The sequence below is a fragment of the Pipra filicauda genome, unplaced genomic scaffold (genome assembly GCF_003945595.2).
Source record: "Pipra filicauda isolate LSUMZ 115617 unplaced genomic scaffold, ASM394559v2 scaffold2_size9829703_pilon, whole genome shotgun sequence".
NCBI classification, from domain to species: Eukaryota; Metazoa; Chordata; class Aves; order Passeriformes; family Pipridae; genus Pipra; species Pipra filicauda.
In genome coordinates, this window is record NW_024104421.1 from 8847662 (window position 1) to 8869264 (window position 21603).

The 21603-nt window shown below is 37.6% G+C and overlaps 1 protein-coding gene across 3 annotated transcripts in view; it reads right to left on the reverse strand.

Moving 5' to 3' along the window:
* Positions 1-21603, reverse strand: part of GNPTAB (N-acetylglucosamine-1-phosphate transferase subunits alpha and beta) — a 44239-nt gene that overhangs the window by 13855 nt on the left and 8781 nt on the right. For all 3 annotated transcript variants that reach the window (XM_027743796.2, XM_039383257.1, XM_027743797.2), the window contains exons 3-13: positions 20077-20196; positions 18373-18414; positions 17422-17627; positions 16628-16692; positions 16314-16448; positions 8121-8282; positions 6243-6422; positions 5060-5230; positions 3243-3366; positions 2607-2810; positions 356-1464 (exon numbers count right to left, since the gene is read on the reverse strand). In XM_027743796.2, coding sequence (XP_027599597.1) covers positions 356-1464; positions 2607-2810; positions 3243-3366; positions 5060-5230; positions 6243-6422; positions 8121-8282; positions 16314-16448; positions 16628-16692; positions 17422-17627; positions 18373-18414; positions 20077-20196 — 2518 coding nt within the window. The remainder of the gene's footprint in view (positions 1-355; positions 1465-2606; positions 2811-3242; positions 3367-5059; positions 5231-6242; positions 6423-8120; positions 8283-16313; positions 16449-16627; positions 16693-17421; positions 17628-18372; positions 18415-20076; positions 20197-21603) is intronic.

Sequence of the window (21603 nt, forward strand, 5' to 3'; positions counted from 1 at the left end):
TGGATCCAAATTTGCATAAATGCTATCAAAACAAAATTTATGCTTTCTCTTATAGCGCTAGATATGTCTGAATAATAGCACTGAGCCAACATACAATGAATAAAAAGTGAATTTCACCAAAAGAAAGGCAGTAGAAAGGGAACAGAAATGGCTATTTGGTTTAACCCTAGCTAAGAGAGGCCCAGATCATAAACAAATTAGATTTTATGTGAAAAGTCAAAAGTAGCTTTAAAAAAATATCAGCATTTGCATCAAAGGCAAAACACATTCCAAATATAGAGATCATATTAACAGTATTCCACTAAATGCAGAAAGATGCAACTATTCCAATAAGCAATGACATTAAGATACTCACATCAAGAAGGTCCTGGAAATATTTCTTTTTCTCCCATGGCAAAAAGCCTTGGTAACTTCCAGCATAAGACTGTAATTTTCTTCCCACTAGCCCCTCCCTTTTATTTGTATCCACCTGCTCCTGCTCTTTTCCTCCTTCCATTCCCTGTGCGCCTTCTCCAGTATCTAAATTCCCAGTATGTTTTGATTTCTGTGTTTCCCTTAATATGAGTGCATTCAATACTTTTTCTCGAGTTTCATTTTTTTTCCCCATGCTCTGGGAGGCAAGTGTGGCTTTAGGCTTTACTTTATAAACAGATTCATCTGTGTTCATTGTCACAAGAGTCCCCTTTGTTCCCATAGGCCTTGAAGGAACTTCTTCATTTGCTTTCACAGTTTTTATTTTGCCATTATTTACATCTTTATAAGGCTTTTCCCAGCTGGTATGGTTCTTCTGATCTTCTGAATGATTATGCACACCCTTCTTTTCCAGGCCTATAATGTTCTTCACTGTAGCTAAGAACTGGAAAGGTCTCAGGAGAGCAGCCTTGGATAGATTAAATCCTTTCTGAGTGATATCACCATTTAGTAGTTTTAAGTCCAGGTTCTGCAGTTCCAGCTGAACATTTTCAGGAAGAAGAGACACATTTACTGATGGTATTATCACCTCTTCACGCAGACTCTCTTTTGTGCCATTTTGACGTCTCCTGACTCTTGGAAAGCGTTTTTCTTCAGGAATATCCTCAAATATCATTTCAGCTTCTGGTACTGAAGTTATACTTTTAAAATCAGAGTTGGATTTTTGTGTGGAAGTTGTGTTCAGTTTTGGTTCCTCTCTAGTATCAACTTCAACAGCTACTTGCATTTTAAACTCTTCATCATTTTTATTTAGGAACGTAAGGTTAAAATAGATCACAGTTGCATTCATGCCACTGTGCATTATCAGGTGGATAGTCTTCCACTTGTTAGCAACTGAAGCATGACGGATAATTGGATTATCACTATATGAACCCTCAATTCCTTTCTTGGCTATTTCGCTGAAGCTGAAGTAGGGCAGACATTCACCTTTGGGAATAACATAGTAGGTCTGATTAAGCTGAAGTGTCACCTTGTACATCTCTTCAAAGCGATCTGGAAAAGAAACAAAACCATGAAACAAAACAAATTTCTGTCAATTTCCAGCGTGACATGTATCTTTCACTCTGTTTTAAATTGTAATATGCCCAGCTAAATTCACTGTATTAGCAGGGAGATAGCTCTGTGAAAGAACACTTACTCTAGCTTCCAGTTTCTTGCTCGCTTATCTTCAATAATGGATGACTAGAACATACTCAGATATATAAAGCTATCAGACATTCCTATGCTAACGCTAAAACGCAGTATAATTTATCATTCTTTTCAGTCTCTACCTGAAGAGCCTTAGTGGTTTGTTATCACATGCCACTTCAAATTCTGTATCAGTCATAAGTAGCTTGCCCATATTACGTTTTTGTCACATTTTAGGAGACTAATGTTACAGTGACTGGATTTCACTGCTACACTGCATCTTGATTTGAAACTTCCAAAAAGTCAGATAGGCTGAATGGAAGTTCTCCCTCCCACAGCACAACAGAACAAATTCTGTGAACTCTCATATGAACAAAACCTCGCAGCCGGCAAGAGAACTGCCAGTAACACGTTTGTCTGAGCTGAGATGCAGAGGAGCCTCTACTCTTCCAAAGAGGCCAAATTCTTCCCCGACTATACCAGACAGCACTTTCAATCACTTCATTCATTCCTGCTAGCCTTTCATAACCAAATAAACTTCTGACAAGTGCACAGGTGACTGAGAGTAGCCTTTGGCAGGAGCCCAGAGACAGACTTGAACTCACACTGTCAGCATCAGAGAGGTTCTTTAATTTTTTTAACTGCTATAGGCATCATCAATTCGATTGTCCCTATTCAGGTAACGACACTTTGCATTACTGAAATGTCATTTCTCCACTTAAAATATAAGTCTCTCAGGGCAGGCAGTTCAATGCTTGCTGCTCTCTAAGGTATCAAGCCTTCACCCACGCTTGGTCACTATTAAATAAAGCAGCATATAATATTGATCCAGGTTTGGATTAGTGAGTACAAGAATCACCTGACTTCTTTTTCATCTGCTACCAGCCCTTTTCCTGAGCACTGTACAGGGCATCTTAGCACAGTCTGAGAGTAATGTTGAACCAAAAATGTCAAGAAACTCAAGAGAATCCCTAACAGAAAGTTTATCAGTGATGCATTTTACATACCCTGGCCACAGTCACCAGCATCAAATCCACACGAGAGGACGTTGCAGGCCTGATCACAGAATTTGTCTGCCAGCCAGGAATTAGCACAGCCTTGGTTACAGTATGAAACACCACTTATTCCTGCACCAAACTGCCATGGTGGTCCATTCCCAATACCTCCAACTGCACCTCCGCCAGCAACGTAGCGACTACCCCCACTGTTACCTAGAGAAAAAGGAGAAAAAAACCCCACCAGAAATAAGAACTTCAAGTGACTGAAGAAAGGCACATTTTAAGCCACGTTGTTAAATCTAGACTGAAGACTCAACAATCATCAGTCAAATTAAAAAGGGGTCAAATAATATATAAAACTGTATATTCATTATACAATAATACATAATAAATTTCAAACCCCTTCCTTTCAGCTAGTCAAATTTGGTACCTAAATAAGGATTTTCCTATGCCCTACTATTTCCTGTCATTTTCCATAGAAATTTGTAGTTAGCAAGAAATAAGGTTTTCATCGTTAAGTCAACTCTTTTATTATTATTAAAGGAAGTAAATTTTATGGTTATAGGAAAATGACCAATTACAGAATTATTCTTGTAAGGAAAAACAAACAGTTCACTTTTTCTAAATTTAACATTGCTGTCTTACCAATGCAATCACCTCCATCCCAATCACATGCTGAGTTATTACAGGCTTTATCACAGTAACCATCTTTAATCCATGAGCCAGGACATCCCTCAGCACAGTTTGGCACAGGCCAAGTCAAGTAAACCTGGAACAATATTACAGTCTGAGACAAGGACTGGCAAAACTGAAGTCAATTGAGCTTGTTTCTTGGAATATGGAGACTTAAAATAATGCCTCCCTGTGTGCTGTACCTTAAGATTTCATAAAGCTTTACAAACAGTATTTAAACCCTATCACATGTGAAATAAATGTCATCAGTTTCAAACAGAAGGAAGAACTGAAGAATTCCCAAGGCCACATAGCCAAGCAGAAATGGCCAGAAATAGAAAGCAGGATTTCCCAAATCTACTTCTGCAAACCACAGACCAACAAAAACTAGTATTTTCTCGTTTGCCAGATAGGAAGGGTGAACTTAACTCTGAAATAGCTCCGCAGTTCACTTGTTCTCCTGACTCAAAATGTTTCTTCATTACTAACCAGTCATGAGATAAGCAGCACATGTTGAACATAATCCCTGAAGCATCTGACCCTGTGACTTAAACAATTCTGAGAATTGCCACGATAAAAAAAGGTGTGTAGGTGTGTATATTTTCAACTGGGGAGTCACTAAAAACCACACATATTTTCCTCGAGGCCTTATGGTTTCAAGATTTTAGCAGCACATTTCCTACTGAAACACGTGCTGATCAGGTTATCACAAACAACGCTGCACCTACACTGACTCCATCATAACTGGGATGAATAACTGAAGAACAATACAAATGCAGTAACAATATATTTTGCAGTTATATGCCTACATCTTCAGAGATTTAAAACAACTAAAAGCTTCCTAACATCCTCAAGTACTGAAACAGCTATTTTAGTGTAGCTTAAACTAATTTTGTGCAACCCTTCTGTGTTTGTGCACACGTGTGCAGATCTGCCTGCATGAAATGTTTAATTCAATGGTGCCTTGTGTACTCACTGCTTTAATATAAATAATATATATAAATATTTACCTTTTTCCTCCATACCACTCTTGTAGATCAAGCTCACGGATGAAAACTCTCTTAGCAACCAGAGCCTTTTATGCATAACTACTGCTAATGTTTCCTCAGCCTGCTCTCCTTGCTTAACTCCAGTTGTTGATAATAGGTTTGTTGAAAGACTAAATTACTTTGTGTTCATGAACATGGAACAATATCTACTTCAGTAAATAATTATATATATGATTATATACAGATTGAGCAAGATATTCCTGGTGTCTGGAACAAAGGTAATGGTAAATTTAAATACTAGACCAGTTTAAATGTCACCTGACCTCAGTGTTCCCACGGAAGAATTGATTCTGGTTTGAGTATTTCCCACAAAACAAAAGGAATATTCAAAGGAGGGAAGACTGATAGCTGTCAAACACCACATCAGTCTTACCAGTGCTCCAACAGAATGTGGGAGAAGAATTAGAGAACAACACAAACTAAAGCATGAAGCCTGACAGAGGAACCATTATACCCCCTGAAACCTACCAGTGAATATGAAAAAAAGTAATTCTGCAACCCCAACATCAACACACCACACATACAAAAAAAGACAAGAGCCTTCCCTATTCTGCACCTTTGCTAACAGTTGTGTAGTTAAGAATAATGAACCTTTCGAGACAAAAGGGGGAGTGGAGAGCAGAGGGAAATAATCTTACATTTGCTCTCCCTTTTAAAGTACCATTTCTGTGCTTTTTATTATATTAGCATAGAAAAGTTCTACATCTACTTCTGGTAAGATATCTTTTCATAATGGCTTACCTTTTGACCTTTAGAGTGACTGTAAAAATCATCAGGCCAAACATCCTTCCCAAACATAACATCATCATTGAGATAAATAAACTTCTGAGAAAGGCCACTGATACGATGAATATGACTTTCAATAGCTGGTGAACTGAAAGTAGGCAAGTGACTCACATTCTGAAATATTTCCTAAAAACAAGAAAGTCACCACCAACAAAAAACAGTTTCAGAAGGCAAAAAAAAAACCAACCCCGAAACAAATAAACAAAAAACCCCAAGCCATAAAAGGTCAGGCACACCAGATATTTGATACTTATCTACTAAAAAAATTTTAAAGAACAAAGAGAGATGAAACAAGTATTTTAGCAAATCAAAGACTTCAATATCTCATTTTTCCCACACAAAACCATTTTCAAGTCTGCTGCTTAACTAAGAAACTGTACCCGGTTCGTTACAAAGACACAAACTTTCACACACTCCTCTTTCATTGGGTACTGCATCAGGCCCAGTGTACACATTTATAATTCTCATGGAGTACAGGCTGCACAAAATTTCCAGCAAACTGAACCTCTTCCAGCATTCAAAGAATCAGGATTGTTCCATCTCTTTCAAGTAACTTCATAAGCAGACAGCAACAGAAGTTGAATTAGTATCTTATTACCACTTTGGTTGATCAGAGCTCCTATTGCATGTCCAGATACCAAAATTACTCCCAAATTCGTAATAAGCTACTAGAGTATTTTTGTTTAACTTATTCAGGAAGCTTGAATTTCTCTTTTTAAATAACACTTTTAGAACGCATAGATACTTTTTTTTGTAGCCACTTTCTCAGTTCCAGTAATTGCAATCCATCCTGCCTCAACACAAGCTTATTAGGTTATTACTGGTTCTGAGAGAGTGTCTGTGGATTCAGATTACATTTTCTTCTCCCCAGGTTTTTTATAAATAGACTCTATAAGGAAATTAGACATGGGTATACATTAGTTGAAGCCTTAATATTTGGAAAAGTGGACTAAATAAAGGCTTGACATATATTGAGTTATCTGGTTAGCTAAAACACAAAGACATACTGGGGTTTAATAAAACCATGGATGAGACAGGGAATTTATTCTTCCAAATAAATGCAGCCTTTAGCTGAAAGTGGATAACTGCATTTCAAAGCAAACACAGCATCATACTGGTATTTTTGTTTGGGTTTTACCTGATGTGTCACTATAGTTATCCGAGGATTATCCAGGTTAAGCCAGGAAGGAATCTGCCCATTGGTGACGATGAAAATATGCCGCACCCAAGGGGCATGCCTCTCTATTGAGCGTAAGGAGTATCTCAGCTCTTCATTATCTTCAAAACGGCTGGCAGAAATATCTTCATCCTGTTTGGACTATAAAAAGAAAAAATCCTTCCTTGGATTCTACACAGAAAATTCAAGTTCTGATCCAGCTAGGTAAGGATAGTGTGCTTGAGCACATGGGTGCATAAGCGCTTCAGGACTTAGCCGTTCAAAAATAAAAAGTACATTGATCAATAACAGTTATTCTTATATAGGATCATATTCTTCTGAATTATCAGGATGAACAATACAGTCTTCTGACATCATTGGCTGACCACCTGGGATCATTAGGATGTCTGCTGACCACACTGCAAGGTGACACTGCCTTGTGTGATACTAGTTCTTCTAGAAAGAAGCCCAGTAAAAAAAAAAAACCCTCCTGCATTTCAAATCAGTAACATTACCTTTCAGAAATCCAGTTCCAAGAGGTTGGGACCTTCCAAGTACATTGCATCATAAACTGTGTTTAAAGGTCACCTAATATAGATATACTGGAAGTGTCATGACGTAGCAGCTCTGCAATTTTCCCCTGCTCTATTATTTTAAAGAATTTAAACAGGAGAAAATGAACAAAACTTAGCCTAATACTCACTATCAAATAGCTAAATGTTTCCATATGTTTCTATTAAGGAGAAATTTTTTCAATTAGAAACTCATTAGTTAAGTAACAAAATTAGGTCACATGGCACAGTAACACATTTCTTTTCCCTTTCATAAGAACTTAATAACCTCTTCTAAAACCTACAATTAAGGCTGCTTAACAGGAACATTTCTAAAGTCCAAATGAAACAGGAAACTTAAGAAAATATTTAACGATTACCATTTTCACTGCAGATGCTAAACACAAAATAAGCCTTCTATTCTGATATGTACAGTAACACAGCTTTCACGTCATCAAAAGCTTAATACCTGAAAACATTTCAGCAACACCAGCAGCCATTGGCTAGGTATCCATTCCCAAAATAATGCATAATTTCAACACGGGGAAACAAAGTTTGAGTTCAGGGTTGGTAGGAAGAGTTCCCCAAAAGCCCTGTTCACAGGATATAAAGACACTGCAAGCTTTTCTGGGTTGGGCACATTTACTTTACCCATGCCACTTGACATTTACTGTAAAATTAAATTCCAGCAGGAGAAAAACCCCAAGATTTTAGAAAATCTTATCTTGGAATAGACACCTTGTTATTTCATTTCCTGTTTCTAAACCAATTGTCCTTTCTGTATCAAAAAAGATTCAAAGTAAGCCTCCTTTCCTTACAGACATCTATCTCTATTTCAGGACTTAAACGTTCTCAGAAGAGAAGCAATTAGCATTTGCTCAGCATAAATGATGCTGCAAAGCAAAAAATTACTAAGAAACATATTGGGAATGAGATAATCGTGTTTGCTAATAAAAGCCTTTATCTGCCCCACACAGGAAACCTGCTTATCTGCTAGTCAGTATCAATTAAGTCTTTCAGGACTTGACTGCACACAACTTCATCAAAACATGTGCAGAGGGCAAAATTTTTCACTTAGTGGAGAACATGAAAATTTCAATTAAATGTCACACTGCTTGATTCTTCCCCCTCCTTGACTTGAGAATTGGACAGTGTTCTTGTGATGTTTCTCACAACCTCATAAGTACTTGATTCTTAATACTTCCAAGCTTCTGGAAGAAATCCCATGTTCCTTGTCATTGACTAGTTAGCCTCTACTTGCAGTTTTTAAATGCTGTAACCTTTATGTGCTGTAACAGAATTCACCTACCTGACTGACAGAGCTGAGGTCCCATAATAAATAAGCAGGATTAAGCAGCAGTTCTTTCCCATCTATAGTCATGTTCTTCTTTGCTTGCTTGTTCAGTTCTTGGAAACCCTTAGGGTTATTCAGTTGCAAGAGAGCCACGCTGGCTTCTGAATAGAGCTGTAACTATACAAGCAGAGAAAACAATTTCTGGCAGGCAGCCCAGCAGCACTCTTTCTTTGCCAATTCCATATTTTTGTTGTATTTTTCTTACTAGAGTTACTAATAAGAATGACTGCTAAGTACTGTTTTTAAAGAACTACAATTTTGTAAGAACACAAAAAGTAGCAGTAAGATGGGAAATGAAAAACATTTAAAGATACAGAACATTTCTAGATGCTTAATTTTCACTTTACAAAGAAAATTTCTCTTTACACAATGATCCAGTCAGCAGTAAAGCTGTTCATGTTATAAATATTTCTGGAGCAAGTGAATACTAAGTCCCCATCCATTCTCTCCCACCCTAATAACAAAATTAATGTTTTATGAAAACTTTATTATATGACTGAAAGAATCATCCCTTTTTTTCCATCTCAATCAAGCAATGATCTTCCCAGAAAATTAAGGGCACCAAGGTATCGTCGCTGTCAGACGCGTGAAATTTTCAGGATGGTTTACAGTTAGTTCAACCTACAGCTCCGAAATCTGAGATACAAAGGGCTCCAGAGCTAATCCATGTGGTTCTCCAAGTCCTTAATGATGGTTGCCAATATGCTGTTAAGGTCATTTCTTACTTGAGGACTGTTTGATCTGTTTGCTGTTTTTATCTCTTGCCATCAGTAAGTCCGTATATCAGATTTCATAATGCACAGGATGAGGGGCTTGCACTACACACCCGCTCACCCTTTCTCTGGCAGCTAATAGAGCTTACAAATGACAGGGCACCAAAGCATCTCCCTAGTAATATGGCATAACCCAATAAAATGCTGAGTTTACCATATGAAGTAGCATTAGCAAATACCATCAAGCTAAAAGCAGAACTGCACTTTGATTTTCCAAGTGCATGCCTGATTGAGAATAAATGCAGTTAATCATTAACAATATTTATTTGAGCCTATGCTTAATTTTTGTTCCTTCAGGCAACATAAGACAAATAACCACATCTACCAGGTTTTCAGTTGCATTAAGATCTGTAAATGCAATTCATAAGTTACCAAAATTTGAATAATGTCAGGCTCAAAAAAAGCAAATCCATCAGTTTCTTTCATAATAACCTTAAGTGGTTTTATTTTTTTATTTTTTATTAAATGTGACCCTTTCTGCTCATTTTAAACCACCACTTGGTCCCAGAGTTAGCAGCCCTTCCCTTAGTAAGACCAGCTGTTCCACTTGTGACATTTCAAAGCTGTTGATGCTTTGACTCATGTGCTATTTGAGATCTTTCAATCTGACTTATGAGGCCTGCCATTAGAAAAATCTGATAAATCTCAGACCTTCCAGGGAATCATCTGAACCTATGGGTGGAAAGGATGGCTTCAGTAGCTAAATGGCTGAGGTATAGTTATGGACTGCAGCCAGCAACCTCCAAAAATATCGGGATCGAAATGCTACAGATTACAAAGCTGCCATCACTGGGTATGTGCTTTATTTAGGAATACAACAGTGTCACACAGTCCCCTAGAATCTGTTATTTAAAACATACATATAACAAACCAAAAATATTACCATTCTAGAGCTTTGAAAGCATTTGAGAACATTCAGTTTCACTTTAACTTGTTCCTACCAAACTCAGCAAAATAAGTACCTGTACTACAGACTCCTAACTAGACTTATTACAAACACTTCCCCTTTCCCCCCCCCCAAATACAGCATATATGCTGTAGTTTTTTTAATTTGGAATATTACAAGCACAAACAACAAGTAGTGGAAAAACACTCCAGTGCTCAGTATCAGTTAACCTAAACACTAAAATATATAGATTATTTTTATTACATCAATGTGGGTTTTTTCCAGTAATACTTTTTTTAAGACACCAGTCTTTTCCTAAGCAGAGCTATCAATAAAGTTAGATTTCAATGAAGTCATCTGGTGACATAACTAACCAGATTTAATAAATTGCAGGCTCTGATCTGAGCATTTTGTTGCTGGTATATTCAAAATGGAATTTTCTCCCGGAAGATTTTCTAATGTCTCACAGGTATTAACCTCCTCTCAGTAGGGATGCACACAGTTGTCCATTCCCTTGGAATATTACCTTCTACAGAACATCTTCATTCTGCCAAAGCAGGTCAGCAGATCCAAAGGTATTGTAAAGACAGAACAGAAAAACCAGCAGGTAGATGGTCAGTGTAACCAGGTGAGGCTCTGCTAACACAAGTGGGCTGGAAACACACTATGCAGGCACACGCACACACCACCACTGCACATTTCTATCACACACTTGAAAACGAGACAGGAAAACTGCATTTTCTCCATCAGGTAGCTTTAAATGCAGGTTCTCCTTTGGAGCCAGCATGTTTGGTAATGCTTACTAGGAGACAGGCTAGATGAGCTCAGACATCCCATGTGGAAGCAAACATCTTTATTTCCATTGTCTCAAGGTAAGGGGCCTTGAGGACTTTTTTTCTGAGGTAGGGCTTAGGCTCTTAACCAGTCTTTAAATTACATTGCTTTATTTTCTTAATGACCAAAGTTGATTGTTAAAGAAATGAGATGCTCCTTTTTTCACACTGCAATATGGATATTGCGAAAATTCATATGCCCACATAGCAAGGGAAGGGGGCCATGCGTTGTATTAAAGAGTTACAAACAGCTTAATGAATATGAAACACTATTGTCTTTACAAATGTCTCAAGTTCCCTTTATAAGGTGATACAGCAGGAGGCTCATCTCTAAGCCAAAACTAATGCAATGCCTTAAGTTTTTTTCCACCAAGCTTACTTACTCCATCTGTGTGATCATACAACACCAACTCCTAAAGCCACCTGCCTGCTCCAACAACACTGACAAGCCGCAGTAAGAATCCCAGACCCCTCATCCTCAAGTCAGTGAGGGCAGCAAACACCCAGCATCACCGTGCCTGCAGGTTCCCAGGTGGATTTTCTTCCATTAGTAAAACAAGGTCACTAAGATAGCCCTTAGTTTCTAACATACCTTGTTCATATTTGTGTATATATGTGTGCATATGGATTAAAGAAGATAATGTTTTGCAAAGAGGGAGATCTCAATTGTCCTTGAGGCAACCAGGATATCAAATCTTGAAAGAAAATCACCTTTCTTCAAAAATTCTCACTTCTATACACAATATAAAATCATTAGCATGACAGCCTCAAAAAAACCAAATAAAACAAATGAAATTCCCTTGCCCAGTCAATCCTTCCCTTGTCAGTCTTTACATCACGACTTAAAAATTAAGTCACAACTGTCTCTTTAAACTGAATAATAGTTTTCTGTAGAAATGTAGTTAAGGGGCGGGAAAGTGAAAACAAAATGTTCAGTTGTTCTTCATGTAGAGGTCCAACATAATGTCTTTTAAACAGCTCAGCAGCCATCAGCTGCACAGTCAGAGAAAGACCTCCATCTAGTGGCTTGTTAACGCTCAGTTAAGAAAGCACAGACAATAAAAAGCAGCCAAATATAATTTTCAACCTCATCGGTCATAACACTCACAATGTAAAACAACAACTATGACCAACAGACACACTGCTGATTAACTTTCATTTGGAAATAAAATTTCATATAATTACATTACAGTGTATGTAATGTACATAAGTACAAGAATTCAGTAGATAACAGACATAATTCACCTTGGAAATGAAACCATTATATCATAAATCTTCACCTTTTAACCACTTCTAGTTGAGCTCAGCTGTTTTTCTCATACTTTTAGAAGAAACATCTGGCCCAGATGTCTGAATAATTTTTGGTCCTCTTTGGATTCAGAAGGGATTTGAATCAAACTAAAGCAATCCAACTACAACAGCATTATCAATATTCAACACAAGCTCATTGACAGCTACGCTCCTCCTACTCACCAACAGCTATACTCCTCCTTTTCTCACTTTTCTTCCCTTCTAATAGCAGCATTGCTGGAAGTGTTTTTCATCATTTCTTTACTTCGAGCATTGCACTAAGAAACAGCTATTTATAGCATGCAGAAACCCATTAAGCATCAGAAGGCATCTATGAGACATAAGTCTAGCTTAAACTCAGGTGCAACTTTCTTCCTCTCCACCAGGCATCTCACACCACTTCAGAGAGCTTAGATTAGCAGATATGATAACAACAGAGGAATTGCTTCAGATTTCAGTGGAGACTGTGAACAACCAACCTTTCTTCTACTTAACTGTAGCATTAACCTAGCATGTCTCTTTGGTAAGAAGAAAACCACGGTTGGCTGTGTTTACCATAACTGTGTTTACCTATAACATCCACTGAAAGAATGGAGTCTGAGTTTGGATCTTAGCAAAGGCTTCTATAGAAACAACACACTTCATCCACGCTTCATGTGTAAAAATTTTATGCATGCAAATAAAACATTTCTTACATTTATATACATATATTTCATTTGAAGTATAACATACAAAAAATGCTGTTATCAAGAGTAGAGAACTGGTTGAGAAAGAACTCACTGCTATGACCACATGGGGTACAATAATCTCAAATTAACTGTTCTGAAGCATCCACGACCAGCAAAAGAAACACAGAAAGCAAAGATGACTGGAAAGAGAAACTGCAGAATGCTGTGGATACCTGACAAAAGACTGTGTTTATACAGAGATATGCCTAGCCAAATTGCAGAAGAGAATTCTTAGGGATAGATAATGAGTTGATCACAATGGCACTGTTCCTGCAAAGATAAGAACACAGTAAGGAAAAGGGAACCAGCACAAACAGATGACACATGACTGATGACAAGGAAAAAAAACACAATCAAGACAGCATAGGGAAAAATCATGTAGAAACATGATAGGCATGGGATGCCACTTCCATAAAACCAGACAAGGAGATGGAAAATATATCTAAGACAACCCAGAGATACAGCCTTTATGTTCATCTGGACAGTAGTGAAAAAAACACAGAGAAACTACAGTATTTCTAAGATTTGCTGAAGAGCTAACCTGGTGATCAGCCTGGGCACAGACAACAGATTAGCCAGCTGCTTGGATACGAAAAGTACAAGTGCAATACAGGAAGAATTCATCTGTCATGTTTTCTGTTGGACTAATACTGCGAGGAGAGCCTACTGAAATGCAAAAAGCGACAATGAAAGCAATCAGCTGATCAAACGAAAAAAAAATAATACTGTAATCAAAAAACTAAGGTCCAGGAAAAATTGTTCCACAAGTCTTAAGACCACAAGAAAATAATAAAACCAGCAGATGGTTCAAAGGTAATTAGGAGAAATCCAGGTATTTCGTTCTTCAAAGGTGTCCATGGAAGATGAAATGTCTCTATTCAAGCACATGGGTTAGCCGAAGGTCTGTGCTTGACACATTTACAGCAGAAATCCTGGAGACAATTATGAACTTCTCAATGCTGGAAGCAAAAAGTCCATACAGGAGTATTAAGGAAAAAAAAAACTATCAACACTGACTTTAACAATAGTCAGATAATGCAATTAGAGAAATAACTACAATGAATGAAGACAGAAATTATCTGCAGAGAGCTGGGGAACAAGGAAAAAAAACAGAAAAAACCCACCCTCAACAGGAGGTATTCATATACTAAAAGTACTGTGTTTTAGCAGCAAAAATATTAGTACAAGCCATGACAACAGACATCAGAGGAAAGAAGAGAAGGTGGTAAAATATCAAGGACAGAAAGACACTGAAGGGTCCAAGAAAAGCACATAAAAAGTTACTCTGACAAAGGAACACCAAGTGTTAATGATACAAGACACCAGAAATAAAACATAAAAAAGTGGGTACTGTGGATAAAAACTGATTTAAATCAAAATCAGTTCAGAAAAGAGCATAAAGCAACATCTGCTAAAGGACAGAAAATGAAATTCCAAATATTGTTTGCAGGGAGAACATTCTTCTCATACGTTACTATGAGAGCCTATGTCTATGATGTTCAGCCAGAGAACAAACATTGCCTGGGAGGATGCTCCAATATATTCCCAGATGTGGCAGCAGACAGATTTCTTTTCCCCAAAATAATCTGTGAACTGAGAGAGGCAATATCATTTCATATACCAATTTGGTAATTAATGAGAACATTACAGAAGAGCTGCTCCTAGAAAATAACCCCATGTCAGGAAAACATAAGCACAAAAAACATAATTAAGGAATGTCATGTTACTGGATTTCTTGAATGCTAAAAGCACAATTTTAGCAAATGTAAAAAGCTAAAGACATTCTGAGCTCTTCAGCTATATTAAGTCAGATGTGTTAAAACTACCAGAAACCTGTAACTTAAGCTGTGGTGAGGAACTAGATTAGAATCGAAACCCAAACAGATGAACCTGTGCTGAAATAAGATTCTTCAGATGGCTCAAAGTCAGGAAGCATTTAACTAGCAATGTTCCTCACGCAAACTTGAAATGAAGAACCTAGCAACTGAAGTACCATCTCCTGTTGGATAGTAATCTCATTTCTCTACAGAAACACCATTTCTTTAAAATGATTAAAAAAAAATACCCACAGCTTATGAAACAAGCAGAGACTAGCAGACTGGTCATATGAATATCCACTGTTGTTTAACCCTGTGACACTAGAGATGTAAACAAAGGCAAAAAAAAGCTATTCAAGCTTAAATGGCTGTTTAAAAGCTCTATTAAGCTGTTTTATGTAGGAAGATGAATGTGGGAATGTAGGAAGAGAGGTACAAATGTGTTTACTTTGCAAGGTTTCTACCATTAGCAAGACTAACACAGCCAGCTAACACAAGCTGAGACAAGAAAGAAGAAATTCAGCTTGCATTATATTGCAGTGTGACCAGCCTATGAAGGGGATTACACAAGACAATTTCTGCAATAGAACACAGGAGTTGTTAGTCCAGCTTGCCAAAGAAAAGGAAAGGAACTTGTGCTCATTTGAGCACAAAGAACAAGCCATAAAGTAAATTAGCACATGGTACAGGTGGACATTAGATTAATGAAGACAAATTACCTACGGATTGCCATCCCTTTATCCCTGCTACCTCCTTCTCTTCCACAAACTCAGTCCTTTTCACACCACGAATCACATCTCTCTTCAATACATAAACTAATGACTGTAAGAAACTTCTTAAACTTTTACCTATCTGTTGAACCTGGCATAACTCAAACAGCTCTCCAAGCAACAATGAAGAACAGGAGGCGCTAAATGTCAGTGGCTGCTCAAGACCCTACAGAGTACGTGGCAGAGAGAAATGCAGTGTTTGGTGCTGTTACTATTACAAGAATTCCTCTAAAAGCAGAGAGGGAAGAAAAAAGCTAAGAAGCTACATAAACAAATTGCTGTCACATTAAACAAGTCAGTGATCTAGAATCCTACAGCAAGACAACAGTCTATAGCAAATGGCTGAGAGAAACTGATAAGGCTGGTACCTTTTAACCAGTTGCAAGCTAGCAAATCTAATGCCCAATAACTTGCAGTCACAGAATGAACAACTGGTCTTTTAAAGGCAACTCTTCGAGACGTTATTTGCTACTCTTCACCACTCAGGAAAGAGTCACACAGAAAAAACCAGATTACTATCAGAAACATCCCAAATCTCCTCAGTGAGTGAGATCCCATATGTAAGCCATTCCAAAAGACCAAGACAAGTAAGGTACTGTTTTTTTCCAGACCCTTACCAGAGAAATGCAGTGTTTGGTGCTGTTACTATTACAAGAATTCCTCTAAAAGCAGAGAGGGAAGAAAAAAGCTAAGAAGCTACATAAACAAATTGCTGTCACATTAAACAAGTCAGTGATCTAGAATCCTACAGCAAGACAACAGTCTATAGCAAATGGCTGAGAGAAACTGATAAGGCTGGTACCTTTTAACCAGTTGCAAGCTAGCAAATCTAATGCCCAATAACTTGCAGTCACAGAATGAACAACTGGTCTTTTAAAGGCAACTCTTCGAGACGTTATTTGCTACTCTTCACCACTCAGGAAAGAGTCACACAGAAAAAACCAGATTACTATCAGAAACATCCCAAATCTCCTCAGTGAGTGAGATCCCATATGTAAGCCATTCCAAAAGACCAAGACAAGTAAGGTACTGTTTTTTTCCAGACCCTTACCAGTTTTACTTTAGAGGCCAGGCTCTCTGGTAGTTTTGTTCGTAGCTGATTTGTTTCTTTGAATGTAGCTGGAAATCCACTAAGGAAGGCCAAGTCTTGCATTAATACCAGACCTGGAACTTCTTTGTCTGTAGTCTAAAAAGAAGAATACAGGGTATGAAGATCTTTTTACACTTACAATGAGGTTTGTTTTAAAAGTTTTCGCTATTTACTACATGCGAGTTATGGAAAAAGGATAGTCCAGAAACTTCCTAAATATATACAGAATGTTTAACACATACAAAAGCTAATCAGCAGATTTTAAAAGAACATACCAAGTAAGCCCTCCATACTATCTGTTTGCTGTTGTCTTTCATCATTCCAGAATGGGCAGCTTCAACTAGAAAACATAAACTGTATTGTATCAATGTATTGTATAGAATACATAAAATGTATCAAAAACTGAAAGTCATTTCTTTTTGATATTCTATTAATCAAGATATATTTATGCAAAGTAAAAAGATTTCAATATTTATGGTGTGAAGAGTTATCTTTGTAAGTAGTAAATAACTCTTGGTAGTAAAATAAACACCAGTGGTTGGGCTAGTGGGTGGTAGTGGTTGGGCATTACACGTTAAACAAAATAGGAAGTTCATACCTGCCCTAAGACCCTACTTACATATGCTTAACACATGAATAATTTTGTTTTACAGTATGCAATCCTTTGAGCAAGGGCAGAACTTATTATGCAATATTTAAACTAGACTTCACAGCAATTAAGGGAGGACTTCTAAAACTATTCTTCCTCCCTCTAAACCTCAGCCTTCTGAGATTATCAGTGCACGACAGATACTGAGATATCAAACCTGTTTTGCAACAGTCTTTTAAAGCATGGAACTCTAATCATCTGTAATCAGTTGTCTGGGAGGTAAACAAACGGTATCATTAATGTTATCATTTAGAGGAACACACTGAGGGCTAGAGACACAGAATGACTTGCTAAAGTCAAACAGAAAATTAGCTGCAGAGACAGTAATTGGAGAAAAAAAACCCCAAAACTAATTCACAGCAGCTTACCAAAAAAGCTTCCTCTAGAAAACTGGATGGAATCAGACAAAGAGGTTCTTACCATCCTTAGGGCTATCAAAAACAATTACTGTCACATTGGTAGAAGGATTTTTTGGTTTTGCTACAAAGAACATATTGTTAGCAGCTTGTAAAGCAGGATGAATGGACAGCAGGTCCTTCAGTGTGACGTTGATAGGCAGTGCAGGATCCAGGACAAGCATTGGCACTTTGATGCAGTGTGTCAGCAAACACTCCAGTTGCTTCTCGCTACAGCAAAATACCAAAGGTATATTTAACACTAGTAGAAAATTTAGGACAAAAATCAATGTCAGATGCAATCAGAGATGCTTTTGTAAAATCGGATCAACTGTTTGTAACGCTTGCTGTGGCAGGGGGACATTGCTGAAATCATGCTTATTTTGCTGCAGAAGGGGAATATTGGACTGCCAGTGTTTAGTTCATTGCCATAACTGTTTTTTCAGAAGTTTCCAAGATTTCAAAGTCTGCCCACACAGAAGCCCTTATAAAAATCTCTAAATAACAGAAGGACCAAGCCAAATGAATGGGACAGATCAGGCCCTGCCACTTCCTGGTGGCAGAGCCACAGGTGGCCCTGACCCTTCACAGGCAATCACTTGCAATGCCATGTATACAAATGGCAGGTGAAAGCAACATCAAAAAAAGTTCATGCTTTTGAATCATAAAACTTCAGGTACATACACATTAAAAATTCGTACTAGGAAGAGGGACTGTGCCTAAACAGTGACAAGGATATGGTTTTCAGACTTCAGACATTGTTATAAGAAGGTCATTCACACAATGTCACAATACCTTTACTTTTATTCAACATATATATTTATTATCATGCTGTCATCTTTTCTTAAGGTGACATAGGAAAGCATGCATAGACCACAGAAGAACAAACCACCACCCCAAACAGCATCTGCTTTCAGTTAACAATGAACAGATTATCACTTATTCCAATTTATGCCCAAAACCACAAAAAACTCACCTCTTCTTTGTTGGTTCTGTTGCGTTCTTTCCAAGGATTTCCCTATTACAAAGTTAAAACAACTATATTTAAAAACATTGAGTTGATAGTAAGGAATTAGGTCTAATTTCAGATTGTTAATTGAGTCAGGGACACATTGCAAAAGCACTGATAACTCAGTTATTAAGCTGCCAAGGCCTTGCCATGGGCCTTGCCACAGCAAGCACAAGCTGACACAAGTGCCCTTCACTGCTCACCCTGGTGCAGTGTGGAGCTCATAAATTCATGGTTGTGCTGACAGCTGTGGCAGCAGGACTCTTTTTGCTAACAGGATTTTATGGGCTTATTATTAGATTACTTAACAAAACTGATATTGATATGAAAAACACTGGTAAGAAACCAGGATGAAGTGACCTGAAACTAGGCTGACTTGATTGTTTTGCCTAACATAAATATTCTGATAAGGTCTATGAAAAGCTCTTTCTGCAATAGTTCTCACTGATTCCAAAGTACACGAAAAAAGTTACCTACAAGGGAGAGAACCAGGTGCCCCTGTAGAAAGTGAACGTGGCATGGATTTGAGTCTTACTCATAAGCTTGATATCAACTTTCCAAATCAGTTGTGGAAGAAAACAATATGTGTTTTTCCCTTTCCCGAATGGAAATCACAGCATGAGGGATGACAAAGCTAAAACCACTAATATTAGCTATATGAACTGCTAAGGAAATATTAGCACAAATTTTGAAAGTTTTTCAGAGCAGAGACCATGCCTATGTTTAAGGTCAATGGATTTAAAGTTCTACTAATATTTTCATTGTTTAGGTAGCAAAGAAAAATTCCAGAATTTCCCTTATGATCATATTATCAGTGGTACCTAAATTGCAAAATATAACATGGGCCAAAAATCAGATCAATACGCTTACTTGTGAATTTCTGATTATTCTGAATTAAACTATTACAACCCTTAAAATATGAAGTTGTTCTTCCATTCAGCATATTTTCTGCCCAAAACAGATCATGTGAACAAAGCTGATTAGTAAGAACCAAATCAATGGTTGCAAGACATAATCTAAGGTGTCTGCAGCAGCCTGTGTTTAAAGGCTTAGATCAGTAATTATGCAGAACTGTATGTCACCATCTACAACACCAAATGCAGTAACACAGGTCTTTGCTCCTTAATTAAAGCACAACTCAGACCTTTATAACATGAATAAATTATTTTCCTATTTATCAGTTTCAGTGTTTGGAGACAAGAAATCTACCTTAAAAAGAAAGCCTTTAAGAAACATATGCTTAGCATTTATTAAGTCCATTATAAAAAGAAATACTGGGGGAGGGGATGGGGGGGAGAAAAGGGGGATGAAGAGAGGTTATACATTTGAGATATAGTTTTATTATTATTATTATTGTTTACAAATGGAGTTAGAGAAATCAATACAAAATTACATATACAACGCACAGTTCTTTGGATGGCATTTTAGAAATTCATGACAGAACAGCCCTAATTATTACGCTTTATATCTAAACAGTTTTCTTATTACACAGTAATTCACAGCTAAAAGCAGAACTGAAACAAGGCTTTGAGAATAATCAAATGAAGAAGGGAGAAAATGTGCTTTGAATTTTCATGTTGAGTAACATAGGAAAAAATAACAACAAAGGGAACTAGTACTGCATTAGATTGCTGCTGTTGGTTAAAGGGAAAAAATAAATAAGATCATTACCTCATTATTTTCTGTTCTTCCTCCATCTGTTCCCTGACCTGTTGCAATTCTTTGATCAGTTCAACATCTGTGCCGTTCACCCAGGTGTAGACCACGTCAATTGGCATGGGCAAACATAGCCTACATAATTCAAAGGAAAGCTACATGAGCTGTTTAATATTACATTACAAGTGTTCCTGGCATCCTACAATAGCAATTTCTGTCTAACAACAGAAATACTTGGTGTCTGGGATGCAAACAAGACAAAGCAAAAAGCCTCTCTTTAGCCATATATATCATGTCTTAATTATACACAATCCTTTGACAAAACAGCAGACAAACCAAAAAGGACACCAACTGGCTATAACAGTTCAGTAACTAAAGAAAATCTTAGCTTTATGCTCTAAATTTCACCTACAGAAACCTATAACCCAATTCCTTCAAACCCATCAAATATTTTACAAGTCAGCACCAGCATCCAGGCACATTCTTAATTCATCAACTACATTAGATTGGACAGCATGAAGCATAATGACTTAAATCATACTTGTTGTTATTTAATTGCACAGAGCCAATAAGATCTCAGCAGGACCAGGTCTCTATCCTAGGAATATGTCTTAGTTATCATTAACAGGGTGTTTCATAAACCAACAACTTAATTTGGATACAAGAATTCAGACTCTAGACACAGCAGACAAATTAGTTCTTGACACAACTGAATATCCTGGAACTGTTTCTGGAGAGTTACAGATTTCCTAACATACCCAAGGCAGAAGAAAGGGGTTTGGGTATCTTTTTTCTATTTTTTTATGATAGTCTCCTCTCCAAGGCCCACTGCTTTGTGTCAGCAGGTACTCCAGGCTGCTGCCATAGATGAACCTCTCAGTCCCAGAAAGCAGGAGGCTGCTCCAAATATTATTTTCAAAAGTTCCAGTGTCAAGCTATTTAATATCTTCCTAAACTGTAGAAGGCCTAGCAAACACTGAACACTTCTCTAATGCTGAGATCCATGGGGTCATGCAATGATGTTTTCCAGAGGTGTTCCCTCTCCACCCACTGTGTCCTTCAAAAATCATTCAAATCGAGACAGAGCTTACAAGCAATATTTCACCCACATTCCCCAGCACAGCACACCAAGCAGACAGCTTCCACCCAGCTTCATTTTCTACTGGCTCAGATTCAGTAATTGAAGCACAAAATTTGGTAAAAGGTCAGCCAGTAGCTGGTCACAGCACAATAGACAGGAACATTTCGTCCTCAATTTACCACTGTTCCTAACTGAGCTATGACACTTAAAGAATAATGATGGGTCATTCTGGGACAGTTTGAACATCTAAGCAACAGCACTGCCTTCCCCAGCAGCACCATCCAGAAAGTCTCTCTCACGTCTGACCTGTAACATTGTGCAGAAGGCTATCCTCTCAACTGGCAAGGAAAAAAAAAGCCAATTTACTGAATACAAATACCCCTCTAATCAGTTGTTTCCCCAGAAATGACTAGCTTCTTGTCCATTAATAAGACATTTTTTGAACTAAAAAGTTCTCCACA